Source organism: Molothrus ater, chromosome 1 (assembly GCF_012460135.2).
Source record: "Molothrus ater isolate BHLD 08-10-18 breed brown headed cowbird chromosome 1, BPBGC_Mater_1.1, whole genome shotgun sequence".
Lineage (NCBI taxonomy): Eukaryota > Metazoa > Chordata > Aves > Passeriformes > Icteridae > Molothrus > Molothrus ater.
The window spans coordinates 60,561,276-60,580,576 of NC_050478.2; the positions used below are offsets into that span (position 1 = coordinate 60,561,276).

The 19,301-nt window shown below is 39.4% G+C and overlaps 1 protein-coding gene across 1 annotated transcript in view; it reads left to right on the top strand.

The window, feature by feature from the left end:
* The first annotated feature begins 4,536 nt into the window (after positions 1 to 4,536).
* Positions 4,537 to 19,301, top strand: part of DCDC2 (doublecortin domain containing 2) — a 56,290-nt gene continuing 41,525 nt past the window's right edge. The window contains 2 exon segments of the mRNA XM_036395160.2: positions 4,537 to 4,866; positions 9,125 to 9,176. Coding sequence (XP_036251053.2) covers positions 4,574 to 4,866; positions 9,125 to 9,176 — 345 coding nt within the window. The 5' untranslated portion in view covers positions 4,537 to 4,573.

Below are 19,301 nucleotides of genomic sequence, written 5' to 3' on the forward strand. Positions count from 1 at the left end.
GTTGGCTCTGCATGTTGGAATGCAAAAACTAGGGAAGCATCTAAAGGATATCTGCCAGAAATTCACATTTAATGAATGTGCAGTAAGTCTTACAGAGCTGACATTTCACACTCTTCAATAAAAGGGAAAAGCTGCTGGGTTGATCTGTTTGTTTTCCTTTGCTCATCTGTTTTTCTGTCTGCTAAGACAACAGAAATGTTGGAAATAAGATGATGTAACTTCTCACTGAATCTGTACCAATACAAACTCTGCTCTGTAAGATCCAACAGGCCAAAGTACTGGTAAGCACTGGCATTGTATCTCATCACAGCTGCATTATCAGCCACCACTGTGACTGTCTGGAAGGTCAGACAATAACCAAGTGTCACCTCTGTCTTCAGAGGTGAAGGCAGCACATGGGTTTGCACTGGCAGCCAGGGACAAGTCATAAAGCACACACACCATGTCTGGCTTCACAGTGCTTCTGGCAAAAGATAACTGGAGATCTATTTATTGTAGCTCTAAATACCAATGAGCTGCTTGTTGATTCTGCTGTCAGGTATCTGTCCTGCAGTGCCAAACTTCGGGAGCTATTTGCTGAATCTCATCAAAGAAATAGTGGGCCAAGCTCATCTGCTGTTTGTTGAAGAGGCTCACTTGTCAGAACCGAAGAAATACCTCTGGCTGCCCGGGGGGCTCAGAGACCTTGGCACAGAGCCCAAGACCCCTGTGCCTTTGATTTAACCTTGGAAAAAACAATTACTAACCTTATATGAAGAATTACAAGCCACAAAAGTTTAAGTAGAATGATAGTGAATTTATCACAGGGTGAAAAATGGATTTCTTGGGGTTTTTAGAATGGAGGTTCAGGGAGCAAGATGGAGGAATCTGGGCATGCCCAGCCTTTCTCCTTCTTCTTGGCTTCCATCTTCTGCTGTGATGTTGGCACTTTTAGATTGGTTTAGAGTAGAAGCTCACTGTCTAACATAGGTGATAGGTATTGGAAAGTAATTGTAAACATTGTATACATAGTTTTTAGTATAAGAAGATAACATTGCCTCTGAGGCAGGCAGAGTGCCTCTGACTGTCTTGCTGAGTAGTCCTCAGCAGGCCAGGAGAAATAATTTTATAGATAAGATACAATAAACAACCTTGCAACCGAGAACTGAAGAGCTCTGACTCCTTCAACCGTCGGGCTGGGAAAAGAGACTTGTATGTATCTTGGGGTCACTCTGACTGGCTAGAGATCCCGAGACTCACTGACAAGGACAGGCATGACGGCTGTTCTTCATTCAGCTAAAAAGAAAGGCTAGCTCCAGCACAGGCTTGCTTAGTCATGAAACTGCCATCCAAACCAGAAGCTATTTGTGAGGTTGAATGACACAAGCAACTAGTTGCACTGCCAGCTGAATGTCAGCGCAGACAGGGGACTGGTCTGATTACAGCCAGGCTTTGTGCAAAGAAACACCAAGGAAACACCAAGGGAAAACACACAGAAAGAGAAGGAAAACATAGGTATCATCAGAAGGGTCCTTATAAATCTCTGCTGAAGAATAGCTCAGAGAACTTTTGGGTAAAATTATGGTAAAAAGACATCTTGTTCTACAGATGATTCTCAGTGTATAACTTGTCCATTTGATCAATTTTTGTAATATACAAATGTGTGCCTGTACCTATGACCTGTTTCTTCTCCTAAAAGAAATGTGCAATTTTATTCACAATAAAAAAAATAGAAATCAGAACAACAAACAAAAAGCCAGATTAACAAAAAACCCTACAAGTGCTACCAGACAGTACATAAGTGTTTAGTGGATGATGAGTGCTACACAAGAAGAGATGGAAAAGACCCCATAGAAAAATTGCCAAAAAAACCCACTCATGTTTGCAGTTATTTCTCTCACATGAATGAATCAGGAATACCCAATTGGTAATCTCCGGTCCCTTGACAGCAGCAACACACTGAGAAATCTTTGCTTAAGAAGGATGACTTCACTTTCATTACTCTATACCAAGACCACATGGAAGGTACCTTTCAACCGTTTCCTTTCTTAAGGTAACCCCACTGGAATTTGTTTTTCCATGGAGAACCATTTCCTTTTGTGCCTGTAAGGGTTTGCTAAAGCCTTTTCCCTATGTAATCCTTCAGCATCTTGGCTGCCTCAAGAATACTGTTGGACAGGACCTGTTTAGTCAAAAGCTGTGGCTTAAACTAAGATTGTCTAAGGTATTTTTTAAAGCAAAAATACTTGATCATGGTATTCTAAGGAGTTTTCGATCTGGCAATTGAACAAGTAAATATATTTGCTACAACATGGGCTTTAAAATTTACAACTGCATCGGTATTTTACCTCTAGTGTGTGCATATGAGCTGAACTGCTTGGTATTTATGTGCTTTAAACTGCCAGTGCAGACAGTCTGGCTACTCCAGACATACAGCTGGGAATAAAGTAGCTGCTATGGCTTAGTCTGATTTTCTGATAAGCTGCACAGAGTTATTAAGTGTGATTATCAGCACTGTGTGCAATAGAATAAGCTGAATTTTTTTCTGTGTTTAGAAACTTCATCCTTTTCCATTCTGTCCATTTTGTTGGTCTTTTCTTCAGCGCTAGGACATTTCTGTCTTCATGACTTCATGTTTTGCTGTCACTGAGCATAGCTGGCAAGACCCTGCAACAAGCTGCAAAATCTTTCCTGGTTCTGAAATAGCAGGGGCCTCACAGCATTCTGGTGCAGAAAAAGTGCCCCTGTTTGATGTTACACTATGCCATGGCTCTGCTCTCGTCACATCCCCCAGCATTATGGTTCGTTATGCTCCTTATGTGACCTCAGGGGATCCTGACACAGGACTTGACAGACTTCATGTCATGCACCAGCCTCATGTAAGATGAGAGGTCTGATGTTGCTCCATCATAAAGAGATTATGTGTGTCTGCATTTATCTTAATCATGTCAGTGGGTTCAGCAGTTTGACTCCTTGCTGTTGAGAATGTGAGAGGAGATTGTTTACAAGGTGAAACAATAGCAGGAATAAAAGGTCAGACCTTGGAAAAGTTAGGAGGAACAAATTATCATGGCTCAAGGCACTGCTGTTTTGGACTGAAGTGTCTAACCTGTTCTTAGCTTTTGGTCAGCAGTTGTACTTTTAAACTTAGGTGAGATGGAAAACAAAGATTTTGCCCACCAATTTTAGGCTGCTTTAAGGCTAGCAGTGCCCTGGTACTATTTAAGGGAAATTTTATTGCAATCCATAAAGTGATTGCAAGTAGTGTGGCCATAGGTAAAGACCAACAGTATTTTGAAGTATCAAAAGTGTCAAAATGGGTGCACCAATAAAATATTGAGTGTCTTACTCCTATGTCAAAGATGTTGTGTGACTACAAATTAGACCTAAGATCACTAAATGTGGTAGAATCTGGTATAAAATAGCAGATAGTTGACATATCACTACTTGAATGCAGAACAGCATGAGGGTCCTCAACATTTTTGGTTTTTACTCAAAAGCATATCTTTAATAACAAAAATTTCCTTTCAGGTTACAGTAGTTCAGTGTTAAACAGTATTAATTTGAGGATGGTAAATGCTTGGTTCTCCCCGTTATTAGTCAGAAGGGGACCAGCAGCGAGTGGGGAACTTTGGTTGTTAACCAATAACAGTAGCATGTTTGACTGCCCTCACCCTGAAATTGCACTTTTTGTAATGGTTAACTGCTCTTTTGTAACTCACAGCAGGGGGGTAATTTTCCCATCAAAGGAGCTAAGATAAAAGGAAAGAAAATTCTTTCCATCCCGAGTGTTAAAAACCCATTTGAAAAGACAATCATTACTGTTCACTACAAAAATTCAGGTAGGAAGGTCTAGTGCATTTTTAGACTTGAGGCTATCGGCGGGGGAAAGAGGTTGTTAAAGAAATTGCATTTGAATTGAAGGCACTTCTGTTTTACTTTCTCTCAGGTTTTACGGCTTCGTGTCCCCAGGGTGTGCCAGAGCGCGGTGTGGGCGCTGCGCCGCCAGGGCAGCTCCGCCGCCGGCCCGGCCCTTGTGGGAACGGGCGGCGGTCGGGCAGGGGGAGGCAGAGCGGGGATTTCCCTGTCTCCCTCGTTCGGATCCCGTTCCCTCTTCCCCCGCGGCCCCCTCTGCCCTCCTCTAGGCATGCCGCACCTCTCCCTCCTTCCCGCAGTGGCTCCGGGCCGGGCAGGCTCCCGGCAGGCTGCCCGGCGGGGAGGCCGAGCACACGCGGGGTCAAGTTTCCCGAGGAAAGCAGGGCGGCAGGGCTTCCCGTCATGGCAGAGCCGGAGGATGCGGTCCCCGGCAGTCCGTGTCCCGGCTGTGCCGGCCCGAGTGTTCCGCCTGGGTTGGCGTTTACCACACCCCGCTCCCGCGGCGCCCGGAGCACCGCGCTGGTTGCCGGGGAGGAGCCGCTGTGTACAGGCTGCGCAGAGCCGGGCCAGGCCCCGGCGGGCCGCGATCGCTCCCGGGAGGTGTGCCCGTGTGCCCGGCGTGGGCGGCGTCAGGGCCAGAGGGGTTCCCCGGCAGGAGCTCTCCCGAGCAGACAGGTGCGGGCGGCTGGGGCGGCGCAGGGCGCACGGAGCCAGCAGCATGGCCAGCCCTGGCACCAAGGCGTCGTGGCTCTCGCAGCCGAGCGTGAAGAGCGTGCTGGTGTATCGCAACGGGGACCCTTTCTTCCCGGGGCGCCGCATTGTCATCCACGAGAAGAAAGTGTCCAACTTTGATGTGTTCCTGAAAGAGGTGACGGGCGGGGTGCAGGCGCCCTTTGGAGCGGTGCGAAACATCTATACCCCCCGGGGTGGGCATCGTGTCCGGCAGCTGGACGAGCTCCAGAGCGGGGAGCAGTACGTGGCTGGTGGCAGGGAGGCCTTCAAGAAGCTCAAGTGAGTGGCTGAATGTAAGATTTATAGAGAAATGAATATCAGCATTTGGGGTTTGGCACGGTGGCAGTGCTTCAGACGACCCCTCACCCTGTCCCTTTTATTTATTAGTCATAGCGGAAAGAGAACTTAGAAGCTGTGACCCAGGGCAAAAGGAAAAGATCTTTAGAGGTGCGCCCCAGAAAGGGTATTCGTACCATGAGTCACACAGTGACAACTCCTTGACATGATGGTAGAAAAGGAGAAACAGCTCCTTAACCCGAAGGACATGCGGGAATGACATGTTGTTGTGATGTCTGTGCTTAGCTGAAGGGCCAGTATCAGTATTTGTGCTCAGGGGTAACGTGGTGAAAGCAGTAAAAAGTGGAGTGTTGACATTCCTGCCACGAAGTTGATGAGCTTGGGAATTCAATACCCAATACTTCCTTTCTTGTTTATTTTTTAAAATTCTAAGGTATTCTACCCACTTATCTGTGTCTCCATCATTTCTGTTCATTTTGGATACATATATAGCCTTTTAATGCTTCTCCTGTTATTTAAAATACAACCGTTTACATTCTTTTTCCTGTCTGGACCCCAAGAATTAAGCTGCCAGTTTGTCTGTTTTCTAGTGAGTCACTGGGAGAATAATGTGAAGGAGGTCTGGGCTTTTAGGTGTGTTTCCAGAGTGGCTCTGCATGCGATCAGTAACTGTTCTTAATTCTGTCAGTGAATGTCATGGTCTCAATTGACCATGCTATCATTTGCTTTGTCTTTGTGGGCATTTTTCCTACAGATGAATTTATGGAAATGAATCTCAAAATTAACATCCCCTTTCCAGAGATGTTTGAGAATTCATATCAGCAACTACCGCCTTTACAGTGTCTTCCTCATCTTGGTTCTGTAGAGTTGAGGACATTATATTTTTCAGGAGAGCTCATTAGTGGCTCATTATGTTTCAGGACAAAACTCTCTGTGAAATGAACAGGATCTCTATCATCACCCTTACCATTTCTGTCACTAGCTGCTTCTAAAGATTTATTGAAGCTTCTTGCACTTCAGTAGGAAAGCCAGAGAGAAAGATGTATGACAGGCTAAATATAAGCCCTTTTCCAATAGTACTTACTCTTTTCTGTGTCAAATGCAGTGCTCAACTCTAAGAGAGATCTACCATTACTTTTTCATATTAAATCCTGTGATTCTGTGGATGGCTTAAAATTGTTATCAGCACATCATGTTACACTTCCCTAAATGTGTTTTGTGTTGATAGGCTACAAATAAGTAAGTGTTTGGCATTAGCATGAACTGTTTCGAGAATTGAGCACTCTGGATTTGTGTGGGGAAGAGTATTTCTTTTGGTCAGGCCACACTATATGGGTCAGAGTTTTATGGTGAGACTTTTTCAGACTTTTATGGTTGCAACATGCAACAAGGTATCTAGTTATTTAAGGCCAATAAAGATAATACTGAAAGAAAAGCTAACCTAAGGGACTGGGTAAAAACAGGCTGTTTGATATATCCCTTGATATTATGTCCTAGTCCTGTGCTGTAGAGAGGATAAATGGGATGGCTTGAGATCCCTTCCATTTCTGTATTCAGAATTGGAGTTGTTCTCTTATTAGTATTTGCTTACATAGTGCTGGAAATGTTGGCAGTGCTTTTATGAGCATTAAAAAGAAACTGAAGGGCTTAATGTTGAAGTTGGGTTGTAGACAGAATGGTAATTAGGGAGCCATCTTAGACAGAAAAGTCAGAGGAGAGGAAGGGTTAATTGGAAGGAACAGTTTTCTGGAAGGAAGTGAAAGAATTAAAGAAAAATGTGTATGTTTGTGTAATGTGTCACAGGTAAACAGTTACAGTGTGACAGACCAAAGCATCTGCCTAAGGGATCTGAATCTGATCTGATGGCAGCAAGAAGTTTGATTAAAGAAAAAAAAAGAATCTATTTCTTTTTATTTTCCCCCAGTGATTCTTATTGGCTGTATTAATTGCTATTACAGACTATGCAGGGCTGAACTTTGAAATGGAGGCTTGTGGCACTGATGTGTAGGAGCTGTGGTAGTGTAATGGAGAAAGTATCAAGGAGTAGCAGAAGTTGAAAGTATCATTGTTCAGCTTCAAGCAGTGCATTTGTTTCTTCTCAGATGCCTTACACTGAGAAGTGAATTTCTTTCTTTCCTCTTCACGGTAAATTCAAGAATAAACTGCGCTCACCTTTAACACAAGAGCAAAACTCTAACTCTTAACATTTTGAGGTTGATAGTTCTGAGGGCATATATTCTAGATAAACTGCTGAATATTTTTTTCAAATTAAAAAAAAATCAGTATTTAGAAATTCTGATTTTAGAAAAAAAAAGTAGGAATTTTCTTCAATGGAGGAATTTTTAGTCAATGTTGGCAATTTTTGTAACATATAACAAGTTTTCCAGCTTGTTTTGTCATTTAATGGTGTCCTAAGTTAACACACTCATTTTTGTTGTATATGTGGTAAGGTGTGTTGTTGGTATATTGGAGTTGTTGCAGTGGTGAGTGAGAATGCACATATAGGCTGCACCCCTGTGGAGTTCTTCCCGAGCTCTCAGCTCTCTGAAAGAAGACTGTCTATGCTAGAGCTGGTTTCAATTTTTAGCTTTTTTTCAGCATGCTACTCCTCCATCCTCCTCCCTTTGCCCATGTACTTGTATCTGTGCTCATTCATCAATGGTAGATTGTCCTCTTTCCAGCTGTGTCTTTCTAAATAATGCTGTAGTTTCAGTGCTGGCTTGGCTAGCCATGGGTTGGAAGCATTTCTGCTTTCTTAGTAAGTGGGAATAAATTTGTAAAATGTTTGATTTGAGGGTTTTTTTTGAGTGTCATTATCCAAAAAAAAAAAAAAAAGAAAAAGCCTTTGTTCTTATTTAGAACTTTTCAGATTTGCAGGCCCTTGAAATTTGATGAATGAATGTCCAGACTTCTGCACAGTGAATTTAAGCCTTTGACTATGTATTTGCTTTGCTTTGTCACTTTTCTTAGTTTTTGGTGAAGTAATTCACAGGTGCTTTGAAAACAAGAATCACAGTCAGCAGATATTGGAACCATTTTGCCTGAGGCACTTATTTCTTTTCAGCCTTGCAGGCTGTAATATTTCTTGGTTTTGGTCTAAAGAGAACTCGTTCCTTTTTGTACCGAGAGCTGGGAACAGTTGTTATTATTATTTGTTTCTCAACATGAGGCTTGTAAAAATGTTATCCTATGTTGCTACACTTACCTTTTTCAAAGCATTGGCATGCACTTTCAAGCATGGCCTGGCAGCTTTGCTGTGTCTTACTGTCCCCTCTCAAGGAAGCCTTGAAATCCCTATGACCATTCTGTGTACCCTGATAAATGATTGCTATTCCTTCAAAGAAAGGATGATGTTTTTTCCTTTTTTTTTCCTATTTCCTGCTTTTGCACATTCATTCACTTCCCATGAATTCTTAACTTTGGCCAAGTAGGAAAGTTTCTTCTGGCAAATTAATCTAACCCCAGTCATTAACTACAGAGAATGATATTACTGAAGGGCTGCAGATGTTGTGAGATCTGAGGCGTTATAGTGAGCTTGCACTGGTGCTTGGCTTTAGGTGTACCTGACTCCTCAAATAAGGTCTTCTAGTCTGAAACTTCTGGTAAAGCACCTTCCCACTGGAAGTGAGATCAAGGAACATCACAAGAAGAACATAATATTGTCCAGATAGATGTATTTTTTTTGCTTGTCCAGTTGAGGCATATATTTTACCCTTAAAACTATTATGAAGCTATTATTCATTCATCTAGCCACGAGAAACGAGTGTCCAGATGTGTCCACATTCTATTGAAACCCAAATGATATAGATAAACTTTAGGTGATGCCCTGAGTTAAACTTGGGTGTGCAGGCAAGCCTTCAATCTATCAGAGACTTACTGTGAGAGACTAAGAGGCATGATGATGACTTTGAAAACTCTGGTAAGGTGATACTGTGCTGAGAATTATTGATCCACCTCACAGCTGTATATGAGCTTCTTTCTGACAAGGGTGTTATTGATGGTCTGTTCTAATCACCAGTGACTTGAAGGTAGGTGGTTGGTTCTCCCCTGTCTTTTATATTAGCCCAGAGGGCTAGCCTGAAGATTTATATTAAGTATTAGTTAATAATTACTTACTTTTTCTGTTATTTTGAAGGATAACAAGTTTTAAAACCTTCATGTGTGGAAAAAAAGTGTGGGATATTGGTATTATGTAAGTTAGATGATCCTGTAAGTAATCAAACCCGTTTTCTTTCCACAGCTATTTGGACATTGGAGAAACAAAGAAAAAACCTGCTGAAGTCAATAATGAGGTAGGATTGCTGAAATATTGAAGAAATAAACCTGCAGTATATGTTAATGACATGCCTATGTTAATTTAAGCCTGATTTTTTAATATACATTTATTTATTTAATTTTATAATAATACAGTTATTATACTAATGTTATGGTTATTATTACTAATATTAATTATACAGTTATTACTAATAATAATGTTATTATATATGTGTAGTACCATTCTGCACATATTTCTTCAGTAATTATTATTCTGGTTACTCTGATCAAGTGTCCTAGGTAGATAAGGAAGTGAGTTTTTTGATATATTTTTGATGATATATTGACTGTCTTTTGCTCAGCTTTCTAAATTGCCTCATCCAGTTGAAAAGTCAGTAAGAAAAAAGATCTCCCATTGTCTTCCTTGAATCTGGTCATAAACCTAAGGGAGATTTGTACTTGCAGAAAAAAATGGTAAGAATGAAAATTTTGGGAGTTTTGGACCAGCAAATTTTCTTCAAAACTTGGTATTTCCTCTGAAGAAGAGACATTTTTGTTTAAAAAATGCCAGTGTAAACTTTTAACTAGTTCTAGTCCATAATTTGCCAAGCTTGGTTGTTTCTCTTCATCAGTGCTTATGCTGTAGTTGGAGGAGATAACTGCAAGCTTCAAAAAGCATCATGAGGATTTGTGTGAGATGTGTGGCTCTGCATTATTTTTACTGTTTTATCATGTATAGGAGGTAGCAGTGACTCCCAACAAATATTTGCCTCACAAGAAGCATCGGCTCACTTGTTTGTCAATTTTTTTTGCCTTGTGTTCTTGGGCCACATTTTCAACAATTCAGTGGTTTGTATAGCAGGTATCTTCAGACAATAGGACACTAGAAGATCCTCAAAATTGCCCTAATGACCTTTAGTGTGATGCTCAGATACTTCTTATTCAGAAGCTATGTAATACAACAATTTTTTAATTTAACATAACTTGTCACCTGTATTTTTTTTGAATGGGCTCACTGAACAGGAAGATCAAATTCAAGTTGAAGATTTGATATGCTGCTACTACAGCTACCCTGTAAATTTATTCTTAGTTGGATACTTATCAGTACAACTACAGCCTAGCTTTTTAAAGGCTGTTTTAAGGCTGATTATTTTGCTGCAAATCCTTAGAAGATTTTTGATATAACAGAAAGTCCGTGCAGTTGTAGAAGTAGTTGTAGAATTTGTGAGTTTTTTTACTTACAGTTGCATGTTTGATAAAAGAGGCTTTTATTATTTTGTCTGGAATCGGTGCTCATTGTATATTATCTCAACACTTTCAGCCATGTCTTGGGGCTTTGAAGTAATTCAGTATAAAACCCTCCATTATCTCAGCTTTCTTCTTCATATTTGACTTATGTTTGCAATCTCCACTGTCTCCCTGTGGAGAGCTTAAATCCCTGTGCTGAACTTAACTTAAACATGATTGATTTATTTGGGGAGAGGAGTCATAAAAATGAGATGAAACATATTGGTAGTCTACAGATTTTTATCTGGGCTTATGAATAACACAGTTGTCTTTATGTCCTAATGATTTAATCTTGGGAGTGAACTTTCAGGGGGCTAGTAACAGAAGTTTAAATGCCTAAATTAGTTTTTAAAATGATATGAGGCAGCAAGTCCCAAGTTACTTTTTTTTTCAGATGTTCACTTAGAAATCAAAACCCTAGATTTGTTGTAGGACCAAGAGAGGCAGCATTATTCCTATCATGCTTAAGTATAAGGGTATAAAATCTGATTCCTTCAAGCACATGTAATTTGGCATTTTGTCCATTAAAACAACTGCAAATATCTGATTCTGGTTAGTGTTCAGGGAGTCAAAATGAAGAAAACTTTATGCAGCAGCTGTACACTGTGTATTTGTATGCAGCTGTGTGTTTTCTTTTGTGTTAGTTAAACTGCCAAATTCTTGACATCTGCTTTTGGGAGCACTTTAATGTTGTTCTTGCAAGGCAACATCTCCATTACTTTAAATTTGCAAACTAGAAAATGTGTGTCAAACTAGAATTAAGCAAGAAAAAATTTATGTTCAAGATATGGTGTAAATCCTCTGGCAGAGCCATCATGCTGTAATACAACATCTCAAAATTTTAATGATTGTGTTACTGGTAGGCAAAATAGTAAAAATATTTCATCCTGACCCAAGCTAAAGCTTTGTTGTAAACTCTTTCTCAGGTGTGTTTCCATCCATCACTTCTTTGGGCAGCTGAGCTTCTTGTTTTTCAAGAGAGATCCCTTTTGTACCAAAGCTGATGTGCAAGTCCAAATGCACGTTAATGATGTGCTTGAGGAATCTAACAATTGATCTCTTGAGAAAATACAGACCAACAGAGTTACCAGTTGTTTATTATAAGCTTAATTGTTTTTAAAAGGTACCGAATGTTATTTTCCAAATATATGGGGAAAGTCTGAACATTTCTAATTCTCTAGGCACTGTTTCTTCTAAATGGTCTCTCCCTCTGCACTCAAAAAGATGAATTTTACTTGCCATTGGTGCTGGGCAAGCTGAAGAAGAATCAACTGAGCTTTCATATTTGCAAATACTGTAGGCAACTATTTATCTCTTTGCTTCATAAAAATATGTTCAGCTGGAGCCTCCTTTCTTCTTTGACTTCCTATGATCAACTACTCTTTGAACACACTGCAGTAGATGAACTTTGCCCTGTAGTACTGTAACAGCAAAGAATTACAGGTACCCAAGAAAAGCAGAAGTATTTTGATATTGAAGAACCAGTCTCTCGCAGCTGAGAGAAAAAAGGAAGGTTATACTGTCTGCATGAAGCAGTATCTGTTATCAGAAGGCCATAGAAGGCCTGCAGTAAGCTACTCTACTGTTGATACACTCGGCCTTCATTGATCTTAGGTAGTAAGAACATTGCATTTTTTTGTCTGCACTTCACTTTTTCTCCTGGACTGCTAGGACGAGGTCACAACTTGTCACATTTTCAACTGACACAACTATGTCACATTTTCCCAGTTTTCCAAATTACTTTTTCACTGTTTTACCTTATTTTATTGTTTTGTAACTCCTTTTTGATTGCACTTCTTGTTTTATAATTTGGTTTAGGTGTGGTCACATTTATAGGAGTACTTGTTGAATGGAATAATCAATGTTTTTACGAACGATTCTTCAGAGGATTAGTAAAGATTCCTCAAAGCTATCCTACATGTATGACCTGCATATTTGTATCTGTATACACCTCCAGAACATCTCTCCCAGTGAAAACACTTATTAATCACAAGGATTTGAGTGAATGTCTAAACATTTTTATAATTTTAAATTTCTTCTTCTGATCTAGTGCCTACCAGTTCTCACATTGGTAACATTCTGGAAGACACAGACATGGGCTAGGACATGGAGTAGAGTTCTTTTGCTTTCTAGGGAGCTTCACAGAACAGGTTTGTGCCTGTAATGAAGTGTGACTGCAGAGTGAAAATGTGACTGGCAGAATGTCTTCTACCAGTGGTCTCCAGGTACAGCCCATCACTCAGCAGCTGCTGGGGGGTCTTGTGGACCAGGCATAGCTGATTGGCAAATCTCAGTGTAGGCCAGTTGGCCACTGTGTTCTTGGTGAGGTCCTGGGACAGGTCCTGGTCCCTGTTGTCCAGTGCTGACAGAAGAGGCAAGCACCATGACAGGGGAGTGTGAGGTAGAAAATACAATGGTTGAGACTTGGTAGGTATGAACTTAGCACTAAAATTTTACCCAAAAGCATTTAAGATGATGCTATAAAATAATTTTGAAGACTTGCAAATCCTGTGTTTCTCTCTGTTCCTCCATATTTCAAAATTAAATTATTCTAGTATCATTTATGGCAATCATTTTTCCTCATCCTTTTTCGCTTGACAAAGTCACCACTCGTCTTTCAGCAGTAGTATGATTGCACTTATCTGTAAAAATTACATTTTGGAAGTCTATGTTGTCTCGGTTTCACAAATTATTTTGGTATATTCATGATGGATATATCTTGTATCTAACTTGATGTGAGTCATTAATTTTCAAGTACCTTCTCATGAAAAATCACAGTAGTTATAATTATTGTTTATTCCAAAACTACTCTTTATCATGTTTGACAACATACATGTTTAATCGTAAGGAAAATCTTGTCATTTTTCATTTGATTCTAACATCTTTAACATCTAACTGTCAGCTAGAAATGGCTCATGGATATTTTCTCTGTACAAAAGATAGTTTTGTAAAAGGGACTAAATCGATACTAGAAATTATCCCAGGCTGTGCAAATTACAGCTTTTTGATGTCAAAACAATGTAACTACATAAGATATTCTTTCCTAAGGATTAAGAAAGCTCAAACATTATTTGTGCTACCCAAAATTGCTAAACACAAAATACTGTTTGGCTGGTAACAAGTCGTGTATAAAGGTCCACTTCATATTCCTTTGCCCGAATGCAAAACTATAGGTTATGGGTTGGATATTAGGCAAAAGATTTTTATGGAAAGAGTGATTAAGTTCTGCAATGGTCTGCCCAGGCAAATGGTGGAGTCACCATCCCTGGATGTGTTTATAAAAAGACTGCATGTGGCATTTGGTGCCATGGATTAGTTGAGGTGTTGGGGCATGGGTTGGACTTGATGATCTTGAAGGTCTCTTCCAACCTAGTGATTCTGTGAATTCTGTAAACCCTCTTGCTACTCCATATTTGACCCATTTGATTTCTTCTACTGCTGGTATCACAGACTGGGCAAGAATTTTTTTATTTTCTCATGCTAAATTAATTAGTAATTCTGCTGTAAGCATATTTTAAAGAATAAGACTATTAAAATGTGAACTTTAAAAAAATGTGATATATATCTTTAATTTCCTGGGCAACATCTTTAATAGTTAAATATGATATGCCATTGTTTGGTATTTAGTATCCTGGTAACATAATTAGCACAACAAGACATACAAAACAAATACCCTTCCTGAGTGTTCACAGCCTAATACCAGGAGGAATTATTAGAAGAAGACATCCAGTTAGAAGATGTGCCTTTTTTTTTCCTTATTTGAACTATGGATGTATAAAACTTCTCTTTATGTACTTCTGTATTACCTGAACTGTGCAGTTTCAAGTATTTTGACTATCAGCTTGGTTACAAATGGATTTATTGAATTTTTGAGTAGCAGAAAGACTTTGGTTCATGCTACTGGAGAATTCCATGGTCTGTATCAAGTTTGATCTGAAACTTGAAAGTTATTCTCTTCCTTGATTAAGACCTGCCTTGTTCAGTAGAGTAGCCAGTCTTCCTGGCCTGTAAGGAGGCCAGGAGCAAGTGAAGAGGTGGCAATACTGAAGCTTTTAATGAGGCATGTGTTAGTCTCATTAATAATTTGTTGCTGTATATTAAATTGACTTACTTGAAACATTAACAGCTTTCACCTTTGATTAAAAATGGTGAAGAAAAAACAAAGATTTCTCGGGGAGGTTTTGTTCTGTTCTTCAGCTGTTTGACTGTTCCTAGCTTCAGGTCCTTCTGATGAGCCATAAAGGCCAGAGACTTCCTTTTGATTTAATTAGTGTAAGGAATTTGGGGAAAAGACACAAAATGTGAGAGGCCAGACTAGCCAGAATCATCACTATCATGTCAGTGTCACAAATTAATATCAGGATCTATTTTGCTGGAATAAACTCTGTTATTGATGCCATCATTGTGTGTGTGTTGTAAGCAGTGTGAGTACAGCATCATGCAACTTAGAGAAGAAATGGGAGCTATTCTTGGGATTCAGAGGGACCACAGATGTGATCTGTTTTGGAGCATTGCACAGGCTGTGTTCTGGGCAGATAAGGCCATGCCATTGTTTGACTTATCCCCGCTGAATATTTGGCTGCTGGTCCAATGTCCCAAAGTGGTGGCAGATCCAGACTGATTTTTTTTTTTTCCCCAGGGCTTAAATAGCTGAGGTGATATGTACAGAGAATATAAACTCCATTTCATTTACTGTGCTTGAAAAGGAGGGCAATTTTCCTCGGAGGTGAATGGGTTGGCTTTAAACACTCTGGGAATTTTGTAGGAGCTTTGCAGTCTAGAAGGCTCCCTTAGTCACTACACAACTGTCTGCTGTGGAATAGTTCATTTCCAGCTCATCCATGTTTTATGTGTGCTTGCTGAGAAGTTTGTGTGCAGCTGTGGTCTTGTGGCCTATTGCTCAATTAATAGCAGTTTGAGCGTTGCTTTATATCCACACCAGTAGAAAGGTTTGTAGTTTCTGGCTCAAGGCTGGTTTGTGCTATCCAGAGCACCATCTAGCAGTGCAAAGCAGCCAGGGAAGTGTGGATTATCCAGGTTAGCTACTGCATAGGATGACTGAAATGGTTTTGTACTAGCCAAACTCCTCAGGGAGTTTGACTCTGAAACTTGAGTCAATGTGTAAAAAATGTCCATTAAAAAAAAGTCATGTTTCTATGAAAAGATAACATGTTTCCTGTGTTGTAATAGCTTTAGAAAACTTATTGTTCTAGCTTGGTTTTGATCACTGAACCTTGAACATTCCTTTCTTTTACATCACAGGGTGGTGATGGTGTGTATCAGTGGGGTTTTGTTTCTTTTGACCCCAGTTCTACCTCAGGGAGATGTAAATTTTTGTTCTCCATTTTCCTGGGCACATTGATTAACAAACAGGCCATTGTAACAAACTGGCAGGGCCATGGCTCATTGCATGAGCTGATAAATTTGGAATGTGACACTGTGTTGAAATACTTAAAGCTTTGAAAGGTTAGTTATAAAGTGACGTGAGTAATGACTGAGATGTTCATAGCACCCAGGACTACATTGGTAGCAATAAGAAAGGCCAGCTCTTAAGCCTGCACAAATCAAAGGAGCACAGAGCATCTGGTTTAGACACATTACATTTTTTGACTCTTGCTTTGTTACTGTCCAGTGTGGCTTTGTAAATACATGTTATCCTGCAAATCATGCAGCTGTTTAATTGCCCCCTTTGCTGGGGGGACATTTCTGGTAAGGAAAGGAAATAAATCAGTTAGTGATACCATTTCTTAGCTGTGAGTAACTGGTGTATGTATTCATGGCAGCACTGTGAAAGTGCTGCCAGATGCCTGTATTTAGCATATATCTAATTAATTACCACTGAAAGGAAAAGTAAAAATAAGAACAGCACATTTCTATTTCTATTCTATGAACCTATCCTCAAGTGCATAAAAATCACCTTTTTAGAAACTGAGTATGTAGACTGGTGTGTTCAGAGGCCAGTTAAAATACTAATTCATTAACTGCATGCTTTTCTTATATACAAGGGTTGACTCTGTGAAGTGTCATGTGCCTCTTGCAAGTCCCAAGTAGCCAAGAGGAGATTGGGTAGTTTTCAGAGTTTTCAGAGTCTGTCCCACTTTCCAGTCTACATTTTTATAGTAAAGTGTTGAGAGGTATAGTGCAGCATTCATAGAAGCAAAAACTCTACGCATGGGGATCAGCAAATAGGTTCACACCAACCAAAACAAATAAACTTAATTTTGATACATCTTCATGTTAGAGATTATTGTTTATTATCTTTTACTGGTTAGCATGTGTCTGAAGAAAGAAGTGAAAACCATTAATTTTTATCTATATACTTCAAAATATATGTGCCAATATGCTCAGAGTCCTTACATGAATAGCCATTCTCAATGATGATTTCCATTTAATGCCATATGTGTGACATTCTTTCCCAATGTCACACTTCTTGGAGTTAGAAAGATAGCATAAGCAAACCTATTCATAGTGTTCTAAAAAGGAGTGACATAGTTTTAGTTATTTAATGAGTTTGACTCTGCATCTTTTGTCATTGTGAATAAAAATGCCTGTAAAAAAAAAGTAATGTATCTATGAAACAGATCTTTCCTGTGCTGTAATGGCTTTAGAAAACTTACTGTTGTAATTTGTTTTCATGTAGTGAGCTGAACATAAACATAAAAGAATTTTTAAAATGAAAATTGTATTAAAGTGTGTATATATTTATGCATACACACATATTATATTCAAATGTACTTGTGGATATGCACAGGCTAATTCAAAATGATTTTCCTATAAAAATATGACAGTATGCCTGAGGTAATGGTTTGGCTGCTGATCATTTAGCTTTGTTTTTGGTTTTTGTTCCAACAGTCAGCACTGGAAGATGTAAGTACCAAAAGTAGATTGAGCAATGTGTTGTATGTGTTTCTAAGTGTTGTGTTTGTATTTGTTAAATTTTGTAAATATTTAGAAAATAGCTATGTTTAGCATATAAGTGAAAAATATATAGGATGTTGTTTAAAACAAACAGCTGTGAGGGCATGGATTTTATTATCTTGCTTCAGTTGGATGCTGATGTGCTGTGTGTTTGCATTTACAAAAGGCTGTTAGGAGACACTCAGAGCTAATCACAAATTCAACCCCAGGGTGTTATGACCAAAGAGGAAAGCTGAACTCCCAAGAGACTTTGTAAAAAGTGTTCTGAGATTCAAGTGTTTACAGAGTTCTCAAACACTGCACAGTGATTCCCATTACCAGAGCCTAACCTGTGCTGAGTTTAGCTGTTTTGTTTTTCCCAGACTTTGCAAGGTGCTTTGCAAAGTCATTTTACAGATGGTAACTCCTCTCTTAAGTAAGAAAATCCATTCTGCTGTAAGAGGCTCTGTGTGAAATACCTTCTGTTTAAAGAAGAGAAAAATAAAAATTATAGTGGTTTTCAGTGTCTGTGATCCTATGGTGTATTTCCAACTGTGTAACTCTTGTTGCCTTGCAAATTGTCATTGGATTGATTGCTTCCAGCTTACATAGAGTTTCTCTGAGTTCCTCCTTCCTCCCCTGGACACTTTGTGCTGCTGTGTGTTGTCATGTAATACCTCAGATAAGTATCTCATCACAAATTATGAGTTGTTGGCAATGTTTGTCAGTAGGAAATGGAAGCTGCCCTTAAATGAGTCTTTTCAAACAAACTGAAAATGTACAAAATTTAAAGATAAAATCATAATGGGGTCAGACCACTGATTAATGCAAATCTGCTTGCAGTTGCTGACGTAAATAGGAAAATGCTGATGTACATAATCAGAGAATGTGGCTGTTGAAATGAAAAGAAAATAAAGGGGTTAGGGGGCTAGTGATGCTGGTCTCTTAATGTAAGCACAAACTTTCACCCAGGACCACTTTGTTGTTAATATGTAACACTGCAGTGCCAGAGGGGTCAGGATATTCCAGACACTGCAACAATGTGGTGCCTCCTACAAACATAATAGGAGCAGAACTATGTATTCTTTAATTAACCCCTGGACCCAGGTCTTCCACTGGCATGGTTTCGTGGAACTCCATATACCTCAAAGGAAATAAATTGATTTACTGTGGCTGAGCACTTGGTCTTTTATTAATGTATACTTCTGTGTTTTGAAGTTGGGTGCTGTGCTTTTCATGACCATAAATAGTTTAACATTGATCAGACAGAAGTTATCCTAAACTCTACAAACAGAACAGTAAGATTAATGAAAAGAAACGTGTATAGTATAGGAACTAGGTGGGTTTTTTCTTACCTTTTTTTTCCTTTCTTAATCACAGTGCAGTGTGATCTTTATAAAATATGACTTCAGAGCATACTTCCTTGCACTGATTTTTGTAGTTTCACTTTATCACATGTATTATTGCACTTAAATATTATCTTCATTTTTTTTTAGTACAGAAAAAATGTGAGAGGCAAGACCAGCCTGATTTAAACAGGCTTAGGTAAACAATGCAAGTTTATATTTTGTTCCAGTTTAGGCCATGCTTAGGTAGAGCAGTCTTGGCCCAAGCTGGTCCCATGTTATAATCCCCTGCAGTTTGTTTGTTTAATAACAAGCCTAAACTTGTAAGGGGCAGAAGGCTGCCAGAAATACTAATGATCTTCAGAGAGCAACATAAAAGACAAACTTCCAAGTTGATGCTTCAGTATCTACTAGGGGCAAAAATACAATCCTTCAAACAATAAATGGGCTCGAAACATCTGTCAGATTATTGTTTTCTCCAGGGTCTGGTGAGTGGGCTCTGTGCAATCACATGATGGCCTTCTGAGGAGCCTACACCAAAATTAATGGTTTCATCAGCCTGCAGGAGCAACCAAGTGATAGGACACACCTAGGGCTATCCTAAAGAGCTTCTTTATGCTTAGTGAATGCTTT